The 25,000-nt window shown below is 51.2% G+C and overlaps 1 protein-coding gene and 1 non-coding gene across 2 annotated transcripts; one reads left to right on the forward strand and one right to left on the reverse strand.

The window, feature by feature from the left end:
• Window positions 1-1,416: 1,416 nt before the first annotated feature.
• Window positions 1,417-6,331, forward strand: LOC133361824 (ephrin type-A receptor 4a-like; the record flags this gene model as incomplete). The annotated part of the gene is made up of 6 exons (XM_061580815.1): window positions 1,417-1,614; window positions 2,489-2,550; window positions 3,464-3,679; window positions 4,044-4,193; window positions 4,615-4,772; window positions 6,229-6,331. Coding segments are annotated over 6 exons (887 nt in total), but the record flags the coding sequence as incomplete, so codon positions are not given.
• A 10,537-nt stretch (window positions 6,332-16,868) lies between these two features.
• On the reverse strand, window positions 16,869-16,970 carry LOC133361829 (U6 spliceosomal RNA). The gene has a single exon (XR_009757423.1). It is a non-coding gene; the product is annotated as a U6 spliceosomal RNA (small nuclear RNA).
• Window positions 16,971-25,000: the final 8,030 nt, after the last annotated feature.

Below are 25,000 nucleotides of genomic sequence, written 5' to 3' on the forward strand. Positions count from 1 at the left end.
CATTTGTCAGAGAGATGTTTGAGGTCTCTTACCCCCGTCGTTGTCCACAAAACTTCAGTGCCGACACTTTGAAATAAAAGACAGGGAAAACAAAAAAGAGAATTGCTAACATCACATCCAGCCAGCCACCTCCGTTTCTCATAACAAGCGCGGGTGAAGCTTCGTGTGTAGCTTCGTCCTCTGTCACTGGCCTGCTGCTGGATTTGTAAATCGGGTTGGTCCGGTCCGAGATCCTTTATCTTTTTTATTTCTTCCAGCGAAAGCCTTGTGACAGGGTTTTTTTGTAAATAAATTACAGAATTTGGATGAACTGCTGCCATTGTTTACACAAAAAATTTGATCAGCCTAGCAAGTGTCAAAGTGGTGTCGCCTGCGCACTCGCAGTAGTGGCCCAGAGCGTAAATTTGAATGACAGGTGACGAGAACCAATCAGATTGGATAAAATAACATGTATCCAATTCTGATTGGCCAGGGACGCAACGACTTGCGCCCCGAGGAGAATCTTTAAGAAACCAATTAGAGACCAGCTTCAGGTCACATGCTGTCCGAAAATTTAAAGTCTCACATAGACATCCATTTGTCCGGCGCCCCGCATGAAACACATTGAAAAACATAGAAAATAGTTGACCGATTAAAGCCAGTTTTTATTAAATGCTGATGCTTTTCTTACTACCAGCCGGCACATCGTATGAAAAAAATATTTTATTTATGTATTTTTATATAAATTTTGTATATGTATATTTCTTGAATAATGATGGGGGCGGCGCCCCTGCGCCCTCTATTGACGAGCCGCCACTGCTATTAACGTCACATTTACACCAGTTGGAACCTCATTTGCCAGTAAAAAATATGATAATGTGTTTTTACCCTTTCTATCTGGCAACAAAACTGACACCTTTTTTACAAGGAGTCATGTTTGCATAGGACCACAATACCTGCAGCCATAATGCAAACAAAAAACACAACTCTGATAATGTAATGCACTGTCCTGAAGTTGATTGATCCACACCCATGTGAGACTAGGCTCTAAGGAAAGCTGTCTCGGGTTGGGACCTGTTTGCACTTAGTCACTTTAAGATGTTTTCTTGTTCACGTTTCTGTTCTTTGTTTGTTGCGGTTGCACCCGATTCAAGAGCCGAATGGCTCACAGGGCCACACCTAATACATGAACTTGAACCGAGGTCAACCCAGCCTGACAAGTGAGCACTGATTGGTGCAGTGTGTACAGATCCATCAGCGCTGGGGGGGGGGGAGAGACAAAGACGGCCGGGCGTGATTGACTCTGTCGCTGCACCACCAGCCTCGCAATGCGTCGGGGCTGCATCCTACATAAACACGCGGGCTCTACCTAATACATGAACTTTGAACTTTTTTGAACTTTGTGCTACCCACTGCCTTTGACCCCTTGGCCCGCAGGAGAGTTTGGCAAGGTGCGCATCGGATACCTGAAGCATGAGGGCAGCAGCGGAGGGGCAGCGACGGTGAGCGTGGCCGTCAAGACGCTGAAGGGCAGATCCGACGAGCAGCAGCAGCAAGACTTCCTGTGCGAGGCGAGCGTCATGGGCCAGTTCGACCATCGCAACATCGTCCGCCTGGAGGGCGTCGTCACCAAGAGTGAGCTGCTGCAGAGAACGTCCCTTCTACGCAGTTTAAACAAAGTCACAGGCGAGTCTGTTACGTCGCTGGCTGTGCGGCTGGTGAAGCCCGTTGTCGTGATCACCGGTGAAACGTCACCGCACTCGGATGGGAAATGTTGTGGATTTGCTCTCCAACTATACACTACCTATACACTACACTATACACTACTATACATACACTATACACTACACTATACACTACACTATACACTACACTATACACTACTATACACTACACTATACACTACTATACACTACACTATACAACACTATACACTACACTATACACTACATATACATACTATACACTACACTATACTACACTATACACTACACTATACACCACTACTACACTACACTATACACTACACTACTATACACTACACTATACACTACACTATACACACATACACTACTATACACTTCACTACTAAACTACACTATACACTACTATACACTACACTATACACTACACTATTACACTATACACTACACTATACACTACACTATACACTACTATACACTACACTACTATACACACTATACACTACACACTACACTATACACACTGCACATTACACTACTGGGTTTTCACGTTCTGCAGATGTAGATGCCACCACCACCATCTATTGCGTGTGGTGGTTGAACTTACAACTCTCGGTTCAGAACGGGCAACCGGACGTACGAACAGGTTTGTTCGTACCTCTGAAAGTTCGTGTTTATGAAAACACAGCGATGCATCTTGGCAGCAATACAAGGTGCGTACGTGACCCTGTGATGATGTTGCGGTATTAGTCGTGAATGCTTTGCGTGGATTGCTAACGTCTGCTTTTCTTGCCCTCTCGACGAAGGTAAACCCGTCATGATCATCACCGAATTCATGGAAAACCATTCCATGGATGTGTTCCTCAGGGTAGAAGTGGCAATGCCAAGTGGTGCGATCATCGGTGCGTTGCAGCCTCACAACACTCAGCAGTTGTGTCTGTAACTGTCCACACATGGAGAGCAAACGGTGGCGTTGTTGTGTTGTTGTTGTTGTGTTGTTGTTGTTGTGTTGTTGTTGTGTTGTTGTGTTGTTGTGTTGTTGTGTTGTGTGCCATAGTTCCTACTAACCGGGGCTCCGCTTGCGGTGATGACTGCACGCGTGTGCATCAAACTTCCTTTGCACCTTACGTAGCCAACTGGCGCTGGGGGGGGGGGCAAACCAAACACAACAAGCGGCAGTTCTAAACAAATTAGTTTGTCAAACTCGACGGTGACGATAACGATGACGTAAAAGCACCTCGCAGCTCCTGGAAGAGCGTTCCAGACGGCCGCACCAGCAGCAACGTCACCCAGGCGCCTGCTCCTCATCGCCTCCTCCCCCCCTCCCTCCTCTTCCTTCCTTCTCCCCCCTCTCTTCTCCTCCCCTCCCCCCTCCCTCTCCCCCCTCTCTCCTCCCCTCCCTCCTCTCCCCCCTCTCCTCCTCCCTCTCCTCCCTCTCCCTCCTCTCCTCCCCCCTCTCCCCCTCTCCCCCTCCTCGCCCCTGTTCCCAACCCCCCTCTCCCTCCCCCTCTCCTACCCTCTCCTCCTCCCTCTCCCCCTCCCCCCTCTCCCCCTCTCCCTCCTCTTCCCCCTCTCCCCCCTCTCCCCCTCTCCCTCTACTCCCCCCTCTCCCTCCTCTCCCCCTCCACTCTCCCCCCTCTCCCCCTCTCCCCCCTCCTCCCCCTCCCCTCCTCCCTCTCCCCCCTCTCCTACCCTCCCTCTTCCCTCTCCTCCCTCTCCCCTCTCTTGCCCCCCCCTCTCCCTCCTCACCCTCCCCCCCTCTGGCCTGGACCACGGCGTAGAAGAAGAAGGGCCACTTGCTGTTGCCCCAGCTGGTGGGAATGCTGCGGGATGTGGCGTGCGGCATGCGGCACCTGTCCCGCGTGGGCTACGTGCACCGGGACCTGGCCGCCCGCAACGTGCTCGTCAGCGGCGAGCTCACGTGCAAGGTGTCCGACTTCGGACTCTCGCGGATGCTTCTGCCGGACGACCACTCCGAGGCGGTGTACACCACCCGGGTAAAGGTGGGTGGAGAAAGGTGTCAGTTTTGTACCAGTTGAAAGGGTAAAAACCTAATAATTTATTTTGCCACTGGTAAAGGAGCAATCTGGTCCAACACCAATGGAGACTAGACTCTAAGATAAGCTGTCTCGGGTGTGGACCAATCAGCTTCGAGGACAGTGCATATCATTACCAGAGTTGTTTCTTTTTGTTTGCATTTTGACTGCTTGTGTTGTGGTTATTGCAAACATGATGCCTTGTATAAAGGTGTCAGTTTTGTACCAGTTGAAAGGGTCAAAACCTAATACCAAACCCTTCGCCGTGTACTGACGACATCGGCCGCGAAAGCCGAGGGCGAAATCAAATTGTGAATGTCCCCAGGGGGGGAAGATCCCCATCCGCTGGACCGCCCCGGAGGCGATTTCCCAGCTCAGGTTCACGTCGGCAAGCGACGTGTGGAGCTACGGCGTCGTCATGTGGGAGGTGATGACACACGGCGAGCGGCCATACTGGGACATGAGCAACCGGGACGTGAGTTCAGCACCAGCAGCCCTGTAGTGTGAGTCTGTGGGTCTCTGTGTGGTGAGTCTGTGGGTCTCTGTGTGAGTCTGTGGGTCTCTGTGTGGTGAGTCTGTGGGTCTCTGTGTGGTGAGTCTGTGGGTCTCTGTGTGGCGGGTCTGTGGGTCTCTGTGTGGTGAGTCTGCGGGTCTCTGTGTGGTGAGTCTGTGGGTCTCTGTGTGGTGAGTCTGTGGGTCTCTGTGTGGCGGGTCTGTGGGTCTCTGTGTGGTGAGTCTGTGGGTCTCTGTGTGGTGAGTCTATGGGTCTCTGTGTGGTGATTATGTGGGTCTCTGTGTGGTGAGTCTGTGGGTCTCTGTGTGGTGAGTCTGTGGGTCTCTGTGTGGTGAGTCTGTGGGTCTCTATGAGTAGTCTATGGGTCTCTGTGTGCCCCCAGGTGCTGGAGGCAGTGGAAGGTGGCTGGCGACTGCCACGTCCCATGGGATGCCCCATGTGTCTCCGTCGCCTCATGCTGAGCTGCTGGCACGCGGAGAGCTCCTGCAGGCCCTCGTTCACCCAGCTCGTCACCGCCGTCACCGACGCGCCGCACTACAGGTGCGTCTGTGTGTGTCTGTGTGTCTGTGTGTGTGTGTCTGTGTGTGTGTCTGTGTGTGTGTGTCTGTGTGTGTGTGCGTGTCTGTGTGTCTGTGTGTGTGTCTGTGTGTGTGTGCGTGTGTGCGTGTGTGCGTGTGTCTGTGTGCGTGTGTCTATGTGTGCGTGTGTGCATGTGTGCGTGTGTCTGTGCGTGTGTCTGTGTGTCTGTGCGTGTGTCTGTGCGTGCGTGTGTGCGTGTGTCTGTGTGTGCGTGCGTCCGTGTGTGTGAGCGCCGGGTGGCTAAAGCACAGCAAGTTGGCACAGTAGGGGGCACAGGTGGTGCATCAGCCAGTCATCTCGGTCATCTCAGTTAGTCGACCCGTAGGCACCTGGGTCTGCCCCGTGACCTCCTGCCAGCGGGCGTTCGACACTTCACGTGGCCTCAAGGTGCACATGGCCTGGCACAAACATCGTGGTGACGTCACCGCCACTTAGTGGCCAATGGCGGTTGTTGTTGTTGTTGTGTGGGAAGCAAAAGAACAACCCCCTACCTCCTCGTGGTGCCGGACTGGAACGCTGTGGTGGGCAGTGCCGTGGGGGGAGGGCCAATTTAAATTGGCCTTTCCCTTCATGGCGTTTGTAACCACCACAGCGGCTAAATGGGGGCTCTGGATGGGTACGAGGGGCTGGTCACCCCTCCACCTTCGATTAATCACGACAAAATCACGAATGAAAATTGTATTGAATAATATTGTGCCAGAGGCCCCTCTTCCTGACGATTTTCTGAACTGGTCCTGGGCCTCTCCTAGGTCGACTCGGCCTCAAATGAGTACCCGGTGTGGTGTGTAGTGAACATCGCTAGCACTGGGGAGACGTGATGATGTTGATGATGGCACTAACCGCTTTGTCGAGCCGTCGTTTGCGGTGGCCGGGACGCTTCCGAAAAAAGCGTCGAACAGCAGCTCCGGCAGGGGCCTTTCCCGGTAAAATAGAAACACAGAACGAGAGGCGAGCGGTACAAACGTCACGGCCACTTTGGCCTTTCGATGTAAAGCTTTCGTGACTGCAGGGATTCATCTTCTTGGTTCTTTCGGTAAAGTCACGTAGAATAGAAGTAATAGAATAATAAAATAAAACATAATAAAATAATTCTCACGACGTTTCGGCCACAACGCAAGCAGCCGTCCTCAGATGCTGTCGCCTCGACAGACCTGTTCTTCACCTGAGGACGGCTGCTTGCGTTGTGGCCGAAACGTCGTGAGAATTATTTTATTATGTTTTATTTTTATTATTTTATTATTTCCCTTCTACGTGACTTTACCGAAAGAACCAAGAAGATCACTTTGGCACTTCTCACGGCCCCAACGAGGCCTCTGCCCGGTGACGGGTGTTTCACCGTCACGGTGACGGGTGTTTCACCGTTACGGTGACGGGTGTTTCACCGTCACCTCGCTCTGCCTCCTCTCCCCCCGCACAGTTTCTCGTCCGCGGTGGCGGTGGCCTCCACACGCCGCGGCGACTTTTCAACGTCGATGACGCCGCCGCCGATTCTTCCACCACCTCCTCCCACTGCGTCTTAGTCGTGTTCGCTGGCACGGCCTCCTCCGCTCGGGATCTCGACGTTTGTCTCTCGTGTCTCGTTGAGGGTTTTCTCACGGCGTTCACCGCTCGCTCCCCTGTCGGTTTTAACACTTTAGATTTTTTTAATCCTTTTCTATTAAGTTCACTTGCTTGCGTGCTTACGACCGTGCAAATCTTTCGGTAGTTTTTAACCCACTTCCCGTGATCCAATCGAGCTGACATTTTGCACACAGACTCGTTGTGCGTGACAATTTATTTTCGTGAAAACATTTTTCCAAAATTTTACACTTTTTAGGGAAAAATAAATTATATTCAATTACCAATTGCTTAATGGTGGCATGCAATCATCTGACCCATAGGTGGCAGCCATCTCAAGCTAGAGGACGAGAGGACACTAGCCGCCACGCATATAAAGGATTTATAGTGAAAAACGTAGTTTTTACGGGTAAATTTTTTCCCCGACGATCTGTGTCTTTCCCGTAATTGTTTGTCGTTCACGTGCCTCCTCTTTGATCTCTTAATTCGTGTAGTGACAGGGTGACACCTGGCGGCCTGTAGGGGCAATTGCGGGTATCGCTGCATTACATCATCTCTTCGTGCTCTTGAATCGACGTTATACGGAGCACACAGCCCCTAGTGGAGGCAGGGCCGACGACTTACACGGTCCCTGGTCAGCTGCTCTCTCCACTGCTGCTGGATGATGCTGTTACCGCTGCTGCTGCTGCTGTTCCCACGTCTCTACGCGTCTGAGTTGTGCGCCGAGTAGAGGCTCTTTTTATAACCAGCTCCTCGGGGCCACCGCCGCTGCCTGCAAGTCGCGGTTGGTCCCCACTACGGGGGAGTTGGGGCGTCGCCCCGCTGAGCAGCTCGAGGTGACAAATTAGTTTTCTAATAAAAAAAATATATTTACTGTTCCGTAAATTGTTGTGTCGTGTTTCAAGAAATAAAACAGTCGCATCGTCTATCGACGCCCACCGCTGGTAGATGAGACGGTGACATCACTTTCATTGATTTGATTTATTGATGAGTTGAAAGGGGGGGGGGGACGCCGATTTCAAGTAAGAATTCTTCATGCTTCAAAGTTTTTAGGGCGTCAAGAGCGTAAAGCGCGATTTGTAAACTAGATACGTCAATCGCAACGCTATCTCCATCCTCTCTGCAGAACCACCTTTCCCGTAAACATCGCCACGTTTAGTTATTCCACCGTTTTATCCGCCCGGTGCTTTTCCAATTGTTGTGAGCACCGCTAAAGCAAGTTCCACGCAACTTACCCATCTGTGTCACGGTGGCTAGACGTTGACTACCGCGCCTGGTACGCATGAGGTTGCGGGTTCGATCCCGACCCCGATGCAATTTCCAGCGGGAACATTTTTTGTTCATGTAAGAATGCCAATTGGCTGTAACATCTTTTCATGTGCCCGTAATTCCTCCACTGCTCTCCTGGTTTCTCAATGATAAGTGTGATCTCCTTCATAATTTAAACATTGCATATGAGAAAACAAGCATTTTAATTTTCAACAAAAAACGATTTCAATTCAACCCATTAGCTCCGAGCTATAGTGTGTTAGAGACCCTGTGTGCAATTGTGAATGTAGTGACGTGAAAGTATTCAGCAATGCTTACTCCCCAAAGAGGAAAAATAACAAAACACCGTTGCAAACCAGATGACCGCTTGCTTCAAACTTCCTTGATGTTTACACGTGAAGGTTTAATGAGACTGCTTTACAGTCTTCTTCTTGATTCTTTCGGTAAAGTCACGTAGAAGGGAAATAATAAAATAATAAATATAAAACATTAAAATAATTCTCACGACGTTTCGGCCATAACGCAAGCAGCCGTCCTCAGGTGAAAAACAGGTCTGTCGAAAAGACAGCGTCTGAATGAAACACCACCAGGCTTGGAGCGTATATTTAAGCTTGGGTTGGAGGGGGAAGAGCGCCTTGACAAAGAAATTTGCATATCAAGAGTAATTTAGCATATGTTTGGGAAATGCAGATATGGGATTAGTCACTACTTGTGGAATACGTAGGAGGTGGGCGGGGGGTTTCAAAGTCATATTATGCCCGTGCATTATGCAGGATTAGCAGCATCAAAGGGAGGGAGTAGGGTTAGCATTAATAAAGGGAAGGAATGTTAATAGCATGGAGCTGCAGTAACGAAATTTGCAATTTCGATTTAAAACTTTCGTGACTGCAGGGATTCATCTTCTTATATGATGAGGTGAGACCAACTGGGCTATTTCGCTCTTTCTCAGAAGCAAACTGCCCACAAATAATGCTCAACGGAGTTGCTCATCGCGTGGACATTTAGAGCAGAAGACCGACACTGAACGCGCGTTGATGTCGATTCTTACACGTGGAGGGGACAAACCCGGAGGAGCCGGAGAAAAATCCATACGACCACGGGGAGAGAGAGAGGCACGCAAAGTCCAGGTATACAGGTACCCTGTATACCTGGAAAGGCAGTTAACATCTCGCTGGTTTACACCATTGGTACCTCATTTGCCAGTAAAAAAAAAATATGATAATTGTTTTTTTACCCTTTTATCTGGCAACAAAACTGACACCGTTTTTACGATGAGTCATGTTTGCATAGACCACAATGCCTGCAGTCATAATGCAAACAAAAAACATAACTCTGATAATGAATGCCCTCAAGGTGTCAGTTTTGTTGCCAGATAAAAGGGTAAAAAACCAATTATCATCTCGCTGGTTGCGCCTCACTGCAGCACGACTTTCCATGTTGAACAACCAAGCGTGGTGGACCTTTCTATAAATCCACTGCTGGGTGAGCCCCCTGCCCCCCCACACAACTCGTCGTGTGGGTTGTCAAGGTGATTTGACCACAGCTCAGCAAGCTGGTCAGTGCGGGTGGGAGCATAGACGCATACAAGTGTAATGGCGTAAGTAGAGCAGGAGACGTTGACAACACGTATTCATTACAATTAAATCCAACACAGCAGAGTAACGACTCTAACACTCGAAGAAGAGGAATCGGCCCCTTCACCCGGTTCTATCCGAGGCAGTGTCCCTCAGCTAACGTTTCCCCGTCAGCTCCTACTACACCCCTCTAACCCAGACCATCCTAGTAGAGGAGGCTAACTCACCTGGCCCAGCTTCGGCTCAGGTCCGACCCTCAGCCACACGAGTCTGGCCCTCACAAGGACACAGAAGACCTCGCTGCTGCTCTGAGGTCGCCCCTGGCTTGCCCTGCCCGGCTCTTACAAGAGCAGCGAGTCAGGGTAGTAGTCCCAGGGCTAGGCTAGCTAGCTGGTACTCTTAGTAGGTGAGTGAGTAGGTGAGTGTGTAGGTGAGTGGGTGGCTGAGTGGGTGGGTGAGTGCGTGAGTGGTGAGTAACCTGTATGGTGAGTGAGTGGTGAGCAAGTGAGTGACTGAGTGAGTGACTGGGCGACTGAGTGAGTGAGTGACTGAGTGAGTGAGTGGTGAGTGACTGAGTGAGTGAGTGACTGAGTGAGTGAGTGACTGAGTGAGTGAGTGACTGAGTAAGTGAGTGAGTGGTGAGCAACTGAGTGACTGAGCGACTGAGTGAGTGAGTGACTGAGTGAGTGACTGAGTGACTGAGTGAGTGAGTGACTGAGTGAGTGACTGAGTGAGTGACTGAGTGAGTGAGTGAGTGGTGAGTAACTGAGTGACTGAGTGAGTGACTGAGTGAGTGAGTGACTGAGTGAGTGGTGAGTGAGTGAGTGACTGAGTGAGTGACTGAGTGAGTGACTGAGTGAGTGAGTGGTGAGCTCGCTGCTCTTCACTCTTCACCGGCTCTTCTGCTCCATCGACTCCCCGAGCTCTCTCGCGCACCGCCTTATATACCCAACTGCCCCCCCCCCCCGAGGGGCGGGGCTGTATGCGGATGTTGATGTAGACACCCCACGCACGGACGTTGATGTAGACACCCCAACGTAACGGCTTGCTACACCCCTCTACGTAATACCTCTACACTAGTGCTACTACTGCGTCTGGAGCACATTACAATGTGTTTGGCTGCACTGCCCTCTGCTGTGTTCCTCGTATTGCCGTGACTTGCCAGTGGCTTCTGTTCCAATACAAATCACATACATGTGAACGAAGCATATTATTTGTCTGCACTTGTGCCGTATTCTATTTTACAACTTCATTATCCAAACTTCCCAACACAGAACCCTCGGAAAATATGAAGCCTCCCCCCGTAACCTTGAGAACTCATCTCGCGCCTCTGATAATAATGATGACGGTTGGCTACGTAGGGCGAAAATAAAACCCCAACGACATGGATACATGTACAGGTAGACCCCGAGTTACGATGGGGTCCGACTTACGACATTTTGATCTTACGATGGCGATTCGACAAAATTGCCATCAACAACCTAACATCGTTCACGTGTGCAGACGACGGACAGAATATTGGTGAGTACACAGTACAATATGATACGTTACGATACGTTCAATGCATGTATACACTACACTATATACTACACTATACACTACACTATACACTACACAATACTCTACACTATACACTACACTATTACACTACACTATACACTACATTATTACACTACACTATACACGTCATTATACACTACACTATACACTACTATACACTACACTACACTACTCTACACTACACTATACACTACACTATGCATTACACTATACACTACACTATGATACGTAGCTTTAGCGATTTAATTTTAGGGTTACCACGATACGATACGTTCAATGCATGTTAAAAGTTTCTGTAGCAGATAGGATTGTTTCCTGCTAAAACTTTCTATTAAATTTCAGTTCATATAGGTAGGCTAAGAATTTTCCTTGTTTTTTACTTTACATTTCACTGTGCAATACAGTATTGCAATTAATAAATACACACGGTATATAGTTTATACAGTACGCTACTGTAAATTGCTTTGTTTTGCTAAATTATCACCGTCCTTTAAGACTCCTGGGTAGGCTATAGGCCATCTTCGACTTACGGTATTTTCGGCTTACGACGGGGTCGTCGTAACGCATCTCCGTCGTAAGTAGAGGACTGCCTGTGTTGTGACTTTCCTAAGAAATAAACACAACCATAAACATTATCATAGCCCCATCGGGAAGGGCGTTCGTGTCTTCTAGAAAGAGGGAGGAGCTTCTAGAAAGAGGGCGAGTCTTCTAGAAAGACGGCGTGTCTTCTAGAAAGAGGGCGTGTCTTCTAGAAAGAGGGCGTGTCTTATAGAAAGAGGGCGTGTCTTCTAGAAAGAGGGCGTGTCTTCTAGAAAGAGGGCAGTGTCTTCTAGAAAGAGGGCGTGTCTTCTAGAAAGAGGGAGGGGCTTCTAGAAAGAGGGAGTGGCTTCTAGAAAGAGGGAGGGGCTTCTAGAAAGAGGGAGTGGCTTCTAGAAAGAGGGCGTGTCTTCTATAAAGAGGGCGTGTCTTCCAGAAAGAGGGCGTGTCTTCTAGAAAGAGGGCGTGTCTTATAGAAAGAGGGCGTGGCTTCTAGAAAGAGGGCGTGGCTTCTAGAAAGAGGGCGTGTCTTCTAGAAAGAAGGCGTGTCTTCTAGAAAGAGGGAGTGGCTTCTAGAAAGATGGCGTGGCTTCTAGAAAGAGGGAGGGGCTTCTAGAAAGAGGGCGTGTCTTCTAGAAAGAGGGCGTGGCTTCTATAAAGAGGGAGTGTCTTCTAGAAAGAGGGCGTGTCTTATAGAAAGAGGGCGTGTCTTCTAGAAAGAGGGCGTGTCTTCTAGAAAGAGGGCGTGTCTTATAGAAAGAGGGCGTGTCTTCTAGAAAGAGGGCGTGTCTTCTAGAAAGAGGGCGTGTCTTCTAGAAAGAGGCGTGTCTTATAGAAAGAGGGCGTGTCTTCTAGAAAGAGGGCGTGTCTTCTAGAAAGAGGGCGTGTCTTATAGAAAGAGGGCGTGTCTTCTAGAAAGAGGGCGTGTCTTCTAGAAAGAGGGCGTGTCTTCTAGAAAGAGGGCGTGTCTTCTAGAAAGAGGGCGTGTCTTCTAGAAAGAGGGCGTGTCTTATAGAAAGAGGGCGTGTCTTCTAGAAAGAGGGCGTGTCTTTTAGAAAGAGGGCGTGTCTTCTAGAAAGAGGGCGTGTCTTCTAGAAAGAGGGCGTGGCTTCTAGAAAGAGGGCGTGTCTTCTAGAAAGAGGGCGTGTCTTCTAGAAAGAGGGCGTGTCTTCTAGAAAGAGGGCGTGTCTTATAGAAAGAGGACGTGTCTTCTAGAAAGAGGGCGTGTCTTCTAGAAAGAGGGCATGTCTTCTAGAAAGAGGGCGTGTCTTCTAGAAAGAGGGCGTGTCTTCTAGAAAGAGGGCGTGTCTTCTAGAGAGGGCGTGTCTTCTAGAAAGAGGGCGTGTCTTCTAGAAAGAGGGCGTGGCTTCTAGAAAGAGGGAGGGGCTTCTAGAAAGAGGGAGTGTCTTCTAGAAAGAGGGCGTGGCTTCTAGAAAGAGTGTCTTCTAGAAAGAGGGCGTGGCTTCTAGAAAGAGGGCGTGTCTTCTAGAACGAGGGCGTGTCTTCTAGAAAGAGGGCGTGGCTTCTAGAGAGAGGGCGTGTCTTCTAGAGAGAGGGCGTGTCTTCTAGACAGAGGGCGTGTCTTATAGAAAGAGGGCGTGTCTTCTAGAAAGAGGGACGTGTCTTCTAGAGAGAGGGCGTGTCTTCTAGAAAGAGGGCGTGGCTTCTAGAGAGAGGGCGTGTCTTCTAGAGAGAGGGCGTGTCTTCTAGAAAGAGGGCGTGTCTTCCAGAAAGAGGGAGTGGCTTCTAGAAAGAGGGCGTGTCTTCTAGAAAGAGGGCGTGTCTTCTAGAGAGAGGGCGTGTCTTCTAGAAAGAGGGCGTGTCTTCTAGAAAGAGGGCGTGTCTTCTAGAAAGAGGGCGTGTCTTCCAGAAAGAGGGAGTGGCTTCTAGAAAGAGGGCGTGTCTTCTAGAAAGAGGGCGTGTCTTCTAGAGAGAGGGCGTGTCTTCTAGAAAGAGGGCGTGTCTTCTAGAAAGAGGGCGTGTCTTCTAGAGAGAGGGCGTGTCTTCTAGAGAGAGGGCGTGTCTTCTAGAAAGAGGGCGTGTTTTATAGAAAGAGGGCGTGGCTTCTAGAAAGAGGGCGTGGCTTCTAGAAAGAGGGCGTGTCTTCTAGAAAGAAGGCGTGTCTTCTAGAAAGAGGGAGTGGCTTCTAGAAAGATGGCGTGGCTTCTAGAAAGAGGGAGGGGCTTCTAGAAAGAGGGCGTGTCTTCTAGAAAGAGGGCGTGTCTTCTAGAAAGAGGGCGTGTCTTCTAGAAAGAAGGCGTGTCTTATAGAAAGAGGGCGTGTCTTCTAGAAAGAGGGCGTGTCTTCTAGACAGAGGGCGTGTCTTCTAGAAAGAGGGCGTGTCTTCTAGAAAGAGGGCGTGTCTTCTAGAAAGAGGGCGTGTCTTCTAGAAAGAAGGCGTGTCTTATAGAAAGAGGGCGTGTCTTCTAGAAAGAGGGCGTGTCTTCTACAAAGAGGGAGTGGCTTCTAGAAAGAGGGCGTGTCTTCTAGAAAGAGGGCGTGGCTTCTAGAGAGAGGGCGTGTCTTCTAGAAAGAGGGCGTGTCTTCTAGAAAGAGGGCGTGGCTTCTAGAGAGAGGGCGTGTCTTCTAGAAAGAGGGCGTGTCTTCTAGAAAGAGGCCGTGGCTTCTAGAGAGAGGGAGGGGCTTCTAGAAAGAGGGAGTGTCTTCTAGAAAGAGGGCGTGGCTTCTAGAAAGAGTGTCTTCTAGAAAGAGGGCGTGGCTTCTAGAAAGAGGGCGTGTCTTCTAGAAAGAGGGCGTGTCTTCTAGAACGAGGGCGTGTCTTCTAGAAAGAGGGCGTGGCTTCTAGAGAGAGGGCGTGTCTTCTAGAGAGAGGGCGTGTCTTCTAGACAGAGGGCGTGTCTTATAGAAAGAGGGAGGGGCTTCTAGAGAGAGGGCGTGTCTTCTAGAGAGAGGGCGTGTCTTCTAGAAAGAGGGCGTGTCTTCCAGAAAGAGGGAGTGGCTTCTAGAAAGAGGGCGTGTCTTCTAGAAAGAGGGCGTGTCTTCTAGAAAGAGGGAGGGGCTTCTAGAAAGAGGGAGTGGCTTCTAGAAAGAGGGCGTGTCTTCTAGAAAGAGGGCGTGTCTTCTAGAGAGAGGGCGTGTCTTCTAGAGAGAGGGCGTGTCTTCTAGAAAGAGGGCGTGTCTTATAGAAAGAGGGCGTGGCTTCTAGAAAGAGGGCGTGGCTTCTAGAAAGAGGGCGTGTCTTCTAGAAAGAAGCGTGTCTTCTAGAAAGAGGGAGTGGCTTCTAGAAAGATGGCGTGGCTTCTAGAAAGAGGGAGGGGCTTCTAGAAAGAGGGCGTGTCTTCTAGAAAGAGGGCGTGTCTTCTAGAAAGAGGGCGTGTCTTCTAGAAAGAAGGCGTGTCTTATAGAAAAAGGGCGTGTCTTCTAGAAAGAGGGCGTGTCTTCTAGACAGAGGGCGTGTCTTCTAGAAAGAGGGCGTGTCTTCTAGAAAGAGGGCGTGTCTTCTAGAGAGAGGGCGTGTCTTCTAGACAGAGGGCGTGTCTTCTAGAAAGAGGGCGTGTCTTCTAGAAAGAGGGAGGGGCTTCTAGAAAGAGGGAGTGTCTTCTAGAAAGAGGGAGTGGCTTCTAGAAAGAGGGAGTGTCTTCTAGAAAGAGGGCGTGGCTTCTAGAAAGAGTGTCTTCTAGAAAGAGGGCGTGTCTTCTAGAAAGAGGGCGTGTCTTCTAGAAAGAGGGCGTGTCTTCTAGAGAGAGGGCGTGTCTTCTAGAAAGAGGGCGTGTCTTCTAGAAAGAGGGCGTGTCTTCTAGAAAGAGGGCGTGTCTTCTAGAGAGAGGGCGTGTCTTCTAGAAAGAGGGCGTGTCTTCTAGAAAGAGGGCGTGTCTTCTAGAACGAGGGCGTGTCTTCTAGAAAGAGGGCGTGGCTTCTAGAAAGAGGGCGTGTCTTCTAGAAAGAGGGCGTGTCTTCTAGAGAGAGGGCGTGTCTTCTAGAAAGAGGGCGTGTCTTCTAGAAAGAGGGCGTGTCTTCTAGAAAGAGGGCGTGTCTTCTAGAGAGAGGGCGTGTCTTCAGGAAAGAGGGCGTGTCTTCTAGAAAGAGGGCGTGGCTTCTAGAAAGAGGGAGGGGCTTCTAGAGAGAGGGCGTGTCTTCTAGAAAGAGGGCGTGTCTTCTAGAGAGAGGGCGTGTCTTCTAGAAAGAGGGCGTGTCTTCTAGAGAGAGGGCGTGTCTTCTAGAAAGAGGGCGTGTCTTCTAGAAAGAGGGCGTGTCTTCTAGAAAGAGGGCGTGTCTTCTAGAGAGAGGGCGTGTCTTCTAGAAAGAGGGCGTGTCTTCTAGAAAGAGGGCGTGTCTTCTAGAGAGAGGGCGTGTCTTCTAGAAAGAGGGCGTGTCTTCTAGAGAGAGGGCGTGTCTTCTAGAAAGAGGGCGTGTCTTCTAGAAAGAGGCGTGTCTTCTAGAAAGAGGGCGTGTCTTCTAGAGAGAGGGCGTGTCTTCTAGAAAGAGGGCGTGTCTTCTAGAAAGAGGGCGTGTCTTCTAGAACGAGGGCGTGTCTTCTAGAAAGAGGGCGTGGCTTCTAGAAAGAGGGCGTGTCTTCTAGAAAGAGGGCGTGTCTTCTAGAAAGAGGGAGGGGCTTCTAGAGAGAGGGCGTGTCTTCTAGAAAGAGGGCGTGTCTTCTAGAGAGAGGGCGTGTCTTCTAGAAAGAGGGCGTGTCTTCTAGAAAGAGGGCGTGTCTTCTAGAAAGAGGGCGTGTCTTCTAGAGAGAGGGCGTGTCTTCAGGAAAGAGGGCGTGTCTTCTAGAAAGAGGGCGTGTCTTCTAGAAAGAGGGCGTGGCTTCTAGAAAGAGGGAGGGGCTTCTAGAAAGAGGGCGTGTCTTCTAGAAAGAGGGCGTGTCTTCTAGAAAGAGGGCGTGTCTTCTAGAAAGAGGGCGTGTCTTCTAGAAAGAGGGCGTGTCTTCTAGAGAGAGGGCGTGTCTTCAGGAAAGAGGGCGTGTCTTCTAGAAAGAGGGCGTGTCTTCTAGAAAGAGGGCGTGGCTTCTAGAAAGAGGGCGTGGCTTCTAGAAAGAGGGCGTGTCTTCTAGAAAGAGGGCGTGTCTTCTAGAAAGAGGGCGTGTCTTCTAGAAAGAGGGCGTGTCTTCTAGAAAGAGGGCGTGTCTTCTAGAGAGAGGGCGTGTCTTCAGGAAAGAGGGCGTGTCTTCTAGAAAGAGGGCGTGTCTTCTAGAAAGAGGGCGTGGCTTCTAGAAAGAGGGATGGGCTTCTAGAAAGAGGGCGTGTCTTCTAGAAAGAGGGAGGGGCCTGTTGCGGAGCGAGGCCAGGAGCCCCGCCCCTCCCCCACGTGGGAGACCTCGTGACTCGTGGCTGTCAGTGGGATGATCCCCCTCGTGCTGATCACAAGCCGCCGTCGTCGTCGTCACCACCTCGTGGTCGTCGTCACCGCTCTTCTCGTCGTCGCCTCCGAGTGAGAGACACGGAGAGAGAGACGGAGAGACAGAGAGAGACAGACAGAGAGACACACACAGAGAGACACACACACACAGAGACAGGCACAGAGAGACACAGAGAGAGAGACACACACAGAGAGACACAGAGAGAGACACACAGAGAGACAGAGAGACGCGGAGAGAGACAGAGAGACAGAATTTGCGTGTCATCCTTGCGCAGGGGCCATGCTAATCTTCTCTGTATCGTTCCAATTTTAGTATATGTACTGCCGGAGCAAGTACAGAGAGAGACACAGAGAGACAGAGAGAGACAGACACACAGAGAGAGACAGACACACAGAGAGACACAGAGAGACACAGAGAGAGACACACACAGAGAGAGACAGACACAGAGAGAGAGAGACACAGAGAGAAACACACACAGAGAGAGACACAGACACAGAGAGAGACAGAGAGAGAGAGACACACAGAGAAACACAGAGAGACAGAGAGAGACAGAGAGACACAGACACAGAGAGACAAGCACACAGAGAGACACGGAGAGACAGAGAGACACAGAGAGACATACACAGAGAGACAGAGAGAGAGACACAGAGATACACAGAGAGAGAGACACACACAGAGAGACACAGAGAGACAGAGAGAGACAGAGAGACACAGAGAGAGACACAGAGAGACAGAGAGAGACAGAGAGAGACACGCACATAGAGAGATATGTAATATACAGTTTATACACACAAACAGTACTGTTATATATACACACACAATTTTTATAGAGATGTAGGACCTGAAATACACGCGCCACGCGCTCTGTGGGTCTGTTGCTAGGCAGACAAGCAAGTGTACAGTAGCGGGTATTTGAGGACGATGTTGTTGTTGCTGAGAGGAGACCCGTTAAGTGACGTGACAGCTGTTATGGGCAACCGGGGACACAGGCCGGTGATTGGCCGAGAGGGTGATTGCTTAACGAGTGGCGTCGCCCAGGCGGCAATAACAAAGTCACGTGGGGTTGGGGGCCTGGGGGGTGATGGGTAATCGGGGGGTGAGATAATGAATAGGGACTGATTGGGGTGGATCTAAAAATACAGTGATACCTCGGTTCACGAACGCTTCTGTTCACGAACAACTCGGTTTACGAACAGAAAAGTTCATAAAAATATGCTCCAGTTCACGAACAGGAGCCGCGGCCATTTTAATGCTATTTCCAGGCTGTCACGTGGTCGTGACTTCCTGTAGGAAGATCGTGGAGAGAAGAAGAGACACAGAAAGAAGTACTGTGAGTACTGTGAAGACACTTTCAGTGACTTTTTGCTTTTTGGTGTGCTTTTTAGCACATACAGTACTGTACTACTGTACTGTACAATACTGTACTTACTGTAATGTACAGTTCACCCGTTTGAGTGCTTACTGAAGTCATCTCAAGCAAGGTTAGTGTTCTCTCTTTATACATTACTATACTGTACAGTACTAATGTGTATTGTAATTTGTTTAATATTTTTGTGCTTCAAAAACCAAATAAAAAGGTCAGAACGGATTAACCGGATTTACATTGAACCCTGTGGGAAAATGTGCCTCGGTTCACGACCAATTCGGTTCGCGACCAGAGTCAGTTCACAAATTAAGTTCGTGAACCGAGGTATCACTGTATAGCGTAACAGAGAGACGGAGTCTTGGTGGAAGCTGGAGCGATGGGGAGCTGGAGTGATGGTGCCCGGAATAGCGGAGAGCAGGAGTAAGAGAATACGATAACGGTAGCAGTGGGGAGAGAGATAGGTCACAGAGACCCATACTCATAGAGACCCACACTCATACAGACACACAGAGACCCATACTCATAGAGACCCACAGATACCCACACTCATAGAGACCCACAGAGATCCATACTCATAGAGACCCACACTCATAGAGACACACAGAGACCCATACTCATAGAGACCCACACTCATAGAGACCCACAGAGATCCATACTCATAGAGATCCACAGATACCCACACTCATAGAGACCCACACTCATAGAGACCCACAGAGATCCATACTCATAGAGACCCACAGAGATCCATACTCATAGAGATCCACAGAGACCCACACTCATAGAGACCCACAAAGACACACAGAGACCCATACTCATAGAGACCCATACTCATAGAGACCCACAGAGACCCATACTCATAGAGACCCACAGATACCCACACTCATAGAGACCCACAAAGACACACAGAGACCCATACTCATAGAGACCCATACTCATAGAGACCCACAGAGACCTATATTCATGGAGACCCACAGAGACTCATACTCATAGAGACCCACACTCACAGAGACACACACTCACAGAGACCCACAGAGACCCACACCCACAGAGACCCACACTCACAGAGACACACACTCACAGAGACCCACAGAGACCCACACGCATAGAGACCCACACTCACAGAGACCCACAGAGACCCATACTCATAGAGACCCACAGAGACCCACACCCACAGAGACCCACAGAGACCCACATTCACAGAGACCCACACTCACAGAGACCCACAGAGACCCACACTCATAGAGACCCACAGAGACCCACAGAGACCCACACCCACAGAGACCCACAGAGACCCACACCCACAGAGACCCACAGAGACCCACAGAGACCCACACTCATAGAGACTCACAGAGACCCACACAGAGGTGACGACGACGACTGTGGCGCTTGCTGTGACGTCACAGGAGGACCGAGCGAGAATCCCACCGGCGACAACCGCCGGCCATGCAGAGGAGAATCTCGGACATCTGGGCCGGGCTCAGGGGGCAGGAGCAGCAGCAGCACCCGCCGCAGCAGCAGCAGCCGCCGCAGCAGCAGCAGCGACAGCAGCAGCGACAGCAGCAGCAGCCACAGCAGCAGCAGCAGCGGCAGCAGCAGCAGCAGCAGCGGCAGCAGCCGGACAGACAGGGCGGGCGTCTCAGCGGAGGCGACTGGGAGTCGAGGAGGGAGAGGGAGTCCAGGAGGGAGAGGCAGAGGGAGCAGGCGCGGGAGGCCAGGGAGGCGTGGGAGCGCGAGTATTTCGCGTTGCACCGCTCCCTCGGGAGGCGGCGGGAGCGGCGGGGAGTGGCGGGAGCTCGAGAGGGGGGCCAACGCTCCCTTGAACCCGGCGGGGGGCGGGGGGGGCACGGCGGGGGGAGGGGGAGGGAGGGCGGAGGGAGGGGTGGAGAGAGGGGGAGGGAGGGCGGGGGGAGGGGTGGGTGGGGCGGGGGGAGGGGGGATGGTGGAGGGAGGGCGGGGAAGAGCGGGGGGAGGGGTCGAGAGAGGAGGAGGGAGGGGGGAGGGAGGGGGCGCAGGGGGGGGCAGGGAGAGGGGGAGGAGGGGGGCTGAGTGGTTTGATCGACTGCGATCACTACGCTGAGATGGACCCCAAATCATCAGTTCGGGAGGGGGAGGGGGATCAGGAGGGACGAGCAGTGGGTGAGGGAGGGAGGGGAGGGAGGGGTGGAAGGGAGGGAGGGGAGGAGGTAGAGAGGGGTGGGAGGGAGGGGGGAGGGAGGAAGGGAGGGAAGGGTGGAAGGGAGTGGTGGGAGGAGAGGAGGGAGGAAGGGGAGGCAGGGAGGGAGGGTGGGGGTGTAGGTGTGCGGCTTGCTACAAGCGTCTCAGCATGGCACCGTGTGGGGCTGGTGGCTGGTGTCAAAATGCCTCCAAGTGTCGCCAGGTCTCCACGTGGAACTCTGAGAGGAGGTTTCCGTCTGTTTGCGTTCGGGCCTCGTACGTGGAGGTGTTGTAGACACGATGAGGAGGTGGGTCGGCCCCCAACCAGGGATTGAACTGGTGTCCCTCCTCGTTCGATGGTTTTCGTTTGTTTGTTGACGTTAACTATTTTGACATTAGGTTTAAAGTTACCTTTGATGAATGCAACAGTTGCCGCTGGGCGTGCGTTCATTAGAAGCGGTTCAAAATGTGTGGAGGATGCAACTGAATTGCCGACATGGAGTGTTACGTGATACCCAGGCAGCAAAACCCCAGCACTCAACTTGATTCCCAGGTTGAGGATCAGAGGGGAACGATTTGGCGGTTGTATAAAACTGTTTACAATTAAAAACTATTCTGGAATGGGTCCGAGGAAGTGTTTTTGCACGTGAAGATATCATCTTCTTGGTTATTTCGGTAAAGTCACGTAGAAGGGAAATAATAAAATAATAGAAATAAAACATTATAAAATACAATTCTCACGACGTTTCGGCCACAACGCAAGCAGCGGTCCTCAGGTGAAGAACAGATCTGTCGAGAAGACATTCAGACGCTGTCTTCTCGACAGACCTGTTCTACACCTGAGGACGGCTGCTTGCGTTGTGGCCTAAACGTCGTGAGAATGATTTTATTGTTTTATTTTTATTATTTTATTATTTTCATTCTACGTGACTTTACCGAAAGAACCAAGAAGATGAATCCCTGCTGCAGTCACGAAAGCTTTTAAGTGAAGATATCAGTCGAAGAGACCAGTCCATTCCAGCGAGGAAACTTCTTAATAAGTTGCCCTGTTCACGTTGAAGAGTCTTTGGTGTTTGTCGCATTTTGTATCGACTAGCCAAGCCCGTCCCTTTATCTGCGAAGTGGCAGGAGTGGGTCTGCACCAGAGGTCGCAACCGGGTACCCGATACCCGTACCCTACCCGATACCCGGGTACCCGGCCGGGTACGGGTACCCGTTTGCGACCCTGCACAAGGCAAGCAGCCGTCCTCAGGTGAAGAACAGGTCTGTCGGAAAGACAGCGTCTGAATGAACACCACCAAGCTTGGCAGCAATATACGCTGCCAAACCTGGTGGTGTTTCATTCAGACGCTGTCTTTCCGACAGACCTGTTCTTCACCTGAGGACGGCTGCTTGCGTTGTGGCCGAAACGTGGTGAGAATTGTAATTTATGATGTTTTATTATTTCCCTTCTACGTGACTTTACCGGAAGAACCAAAAAGTCTGCACGTGGGTTTTGTTAATTGATACGCGATTCTCTTTAAATTTTTACGGTGTGTACACAAGGTACACACCGCGTTTGGTTGAACACTTTAGACGTTTATAATTTTAAAGAAAGTTTTTTACTTTAGTCTAATGGATGAGAGTAAAACATGTCTGTTAAGTCGGACTTGAAATTGTCTCCTGAAATGGGTGCTTTTGTGCGACCGGTCTTAATCTGAAATGAGCATGGACATGACAATTTAATGGAGTTGTGTTTGTATTTCACAAGGCGGCATTGAATGTTGCGGAATGTATATTGGCGCATTGGCCGTGGTGAAGTGTCTGGCGAAGATTAAAGTTGACCGGCTGTTGGCTTTAGAACATTGCTTCTTTGAATTTACTGCGTTGCTTTAGATTGCTAGTGTTTGTGTACTGTGTGTACTGTGTGTGTACTGTGTGAGTTTGTGTACTGTGTGTGTACTCTGTGTGTGTGCACTGTGTGTGTACTCTGTGTGTGTACTGTGTGTGTAGTGTGTGTACTGTGTGTGTGTACTGTGTGTGTACTCTGTGTGTGTACTCTGTGTGTGTGTACTGTGTGTGTACTGTGTGTGTGTACTGTGTGTGTGTGTGTACTGTGTGGGTTTGTGTGTGTACTGTGTGTGTACTCTGTGTATACTGTGTGTGTACTGTGTATACTGTATGTGTACTGTGTGTGTGTACTGTGTGTGTACTCTGTGTGTGTACTGTGTGTGTAGTCTGTGTGTGTACTCTGTGTGTGTACTCTGTGTGTACTCTGTGTGTGTAGTGTGTGTACTGTGTGTGTAGTCTGTGTGTGTACTCTGTGTGTGTACTCTGTGTGTGTACTCTGTGTGTAGTGTGTGTACTGTGTGTGTACTCTGTGTGTGTGTACTGTGTGTGTGTGTACTGTGTGTGTACTGTGTGTGTGGGTGGGTGAGGTGAGTGAGTGAGTGGGTGGGTGGGTGAGTGAGTGGGTGAGTGAGTGGTGAGTGGGTGAGTGGGTGAGTGAGTGGGTGGGTGGGTGGGTGAGTGAGTGAGTGGGTGAGTGAGTGAGTGGGGAGTGAGTGGGTGAGTGCGTGAGAGAATGGATGAGTGTGTGAGTGCGTGAGTGAATGGGTGAGTGAGTGAGTGGTGAGTGAGGGGGTGAGTGGGTGGGTGAGTGGGTGAGTGAGCGAGTGGGTCGGTGAGGTGGGTGGGTGAGTGGGTGGGTGAATGGGTGAGTGAGTGGGTGAGTGAGTAGGTGAGTGAGTGGGTGAGTGAGTGGGTGAGTGAGTGGGTGGGTGAGTGAGTGAGTGGGTGGGTGAGTGAGTGAGTGGGTGGGTGAGTGGGTGAGTGAGTGGATGAGTGAGTGGGTGGGTGACTGGGTGAGTGAGCGAGTGGGTGAGTGAGTGAGTGGGTGGTTGGGTGAGTGGGTGCGTGAGTGGGTGAGTGAGTGAGTGAGTGGGTGGGTGAGTGAGTGAGTGAGTGAGTGGGTGGGTGAGTGAGTGGGTGAGTGAGTGGGTGAGTGGGTGGGTGAGTGGGTAGGTGAGTGAGTGAGTGGGTGAGTGAGTGGGTGAGTGAGTGAGTGGGTGGGAGGGTGGTTGGGTGAGTGGGTGAGTGAGTGGGTGAGTGAGTGGGTGAGTGAGTAGGTGAGTGAGTGGGTGGGTGAGTGAGTGAGTGAGTGGGTGAGTGAGTGAGTGGGTGGGTGGTTGAGTGAGTGGGTGAGTGAGTAAGTGGGTGAGTGAGTGGGTGAGTGAGTGAGTAGGTGAGTGAGTGAGTGGGTGTGTGAGTGAGTCAGTGGGTGAGTGGGTGGGTGGGTGAGTGGTTGGGTAAATGGTTGAGTGGGTGAGTGAGTGGGTGAGTGAGTGGGTGAGTGGGTAAGTGAGTGGGTGGGTGGGTGAGTGAGTGAGTGAGTGAGTGAGTGGGTGGGTGAGTGGGTAAGTGAGTGGGTTGAGTGAGTGGGTGAGTGAGTGGGTGAGTGAGTGGGTGAGTGAGTGGGTGAGTGGATGGGTGAGGTGGTGGGTGGGGTGGGGGGTGAGTGAGTGGGTGGGTGGGTGGGTGAGTGGGTGAGTGAGTGAGGGGTGAGTGGGTGGGTGGGTGAGTGAGTGGGTGAGTGAATGAGTGAGCGGGTGAGTGGGGTGGGTGAGTGAGTGAGTGAATGAATGAGTGGTTGGGTGAGTGAGTGAGTGGGTGAGTGAGCGGGTGAGTGAGTGAGTGGATGGTTGGAGTGGTTGGGTGAGTGGATGAGTGGGTGAGTGAGTGGGTGAGTGGGTGGGTGGTTGGGTGAGTGAGAGTATGAGTGAGTGGGTGGGTCAATGGAGTGGGTGAGTGGTTGTGTGAGTTGGTAGGTGAGTGGGTGGGTGAGTGAGTGAGTGGGTTTGCTGAGGTGGGTGGGTGGGTGAGTGAGTGAGTGGGTGAGTGAGTGGGTGAGTGAGTGATTGGGTGGGTGGTTGTGTGAGTGGGTGAGTGGTTGGGTGAGTGGTTGGGTGAGTGAGTGAGAGTATGAGTGAGTGGGTGGGTCAATGGAGTGGGTGAGTGGTTGTGTGAGTTGGTAGGTGAGTGGGTGGGTGAGTGAGTGAGTGGGTTTGCTGAGGTGGGTGGGTGAGTGAGTGAGTGGGTAAATGGAGTGGGTGAGTGAGTGGGTGAGTGGTTGTGTGAGTTAGTAGTGGTGACGTGGAGTGAGTGGGTGAGTGGTTGGGTGAGTGAGTGAGAGTATGAGGAGTGGATGGGTCAATGGAGTGGGTGAGTGGTTGTGTGAGTTGGTAGGTGAGTGGGTGGGTGAGTGAGTGGGTTTGCTGAGGTGGGTGGGTGAGTGAGGTGGGTGAGATAGTGAGTGAGTGGGTGATGTGAGTGAGTGGGTGAGTGAGTGAGTGGGTGGGTTGGTTGTGTGAGTGGGTGAGTGGTTGGGTGAGTGGTTGGGTGATGTGAGTGAGAGTATGAGTGAGTGGGTGGGTCAATGGAGTGGGAGAGTGGTTGTGTGAGTTGGTAGGTGAGTGGGTGGGTGAGTGCAGTGAGTGGGTGGGTGGTTGTGTGAGTGGATGAGTGGGTGAAGTGGTTGGGTGAGTGGGTGAGTGAGTGGGTGAGTGGTGTGAGTGAGTGGGTGGGTGGGTGAGTGGGTGAGTGAGTGGGTGATGTGGATGGGTGAGGTGGGTGGAGTGAGTGAGTGGGTGGGTGGGTGAGTGGGTGGGTGAGTGAGTGAGTGGGCGGGTGGGCGGGTGGGTGAGTGAATGAGTGAGCGGGTGAGTGGGTGGGTGAGTGAGTGAATGAATGAGTGGTTGGGTGAGTGAGTGAGTGGGTGAGTGAGCGGGTGAGTGAGTGAGTGGATGGTTGGAGTGGTTGGGTGAGTGGATGAGTGGGTGAGTGAGTGGGTGAGTGGGTGGGTGGTTGG

This window comes from Lethenteron reissneri, unplaced genomic scaffold (assembly GCF_015708825.2).
Source record: "Lethenteron reissneri isolate LAM-NWPU_2019-01 unplaced genomic scaffold, ASM1570882v1 scaffold_1247, whole genome shotgun sequence".
In the NCBI taxonomy this organism is placed as follows: domain Eukaryota; kingdom Metazoa; phylum Chordata; class Hyperoartia; order Petromyzontiformes; family Petromyzontidae; genus Lethenteron; species Lethenteron reissneri.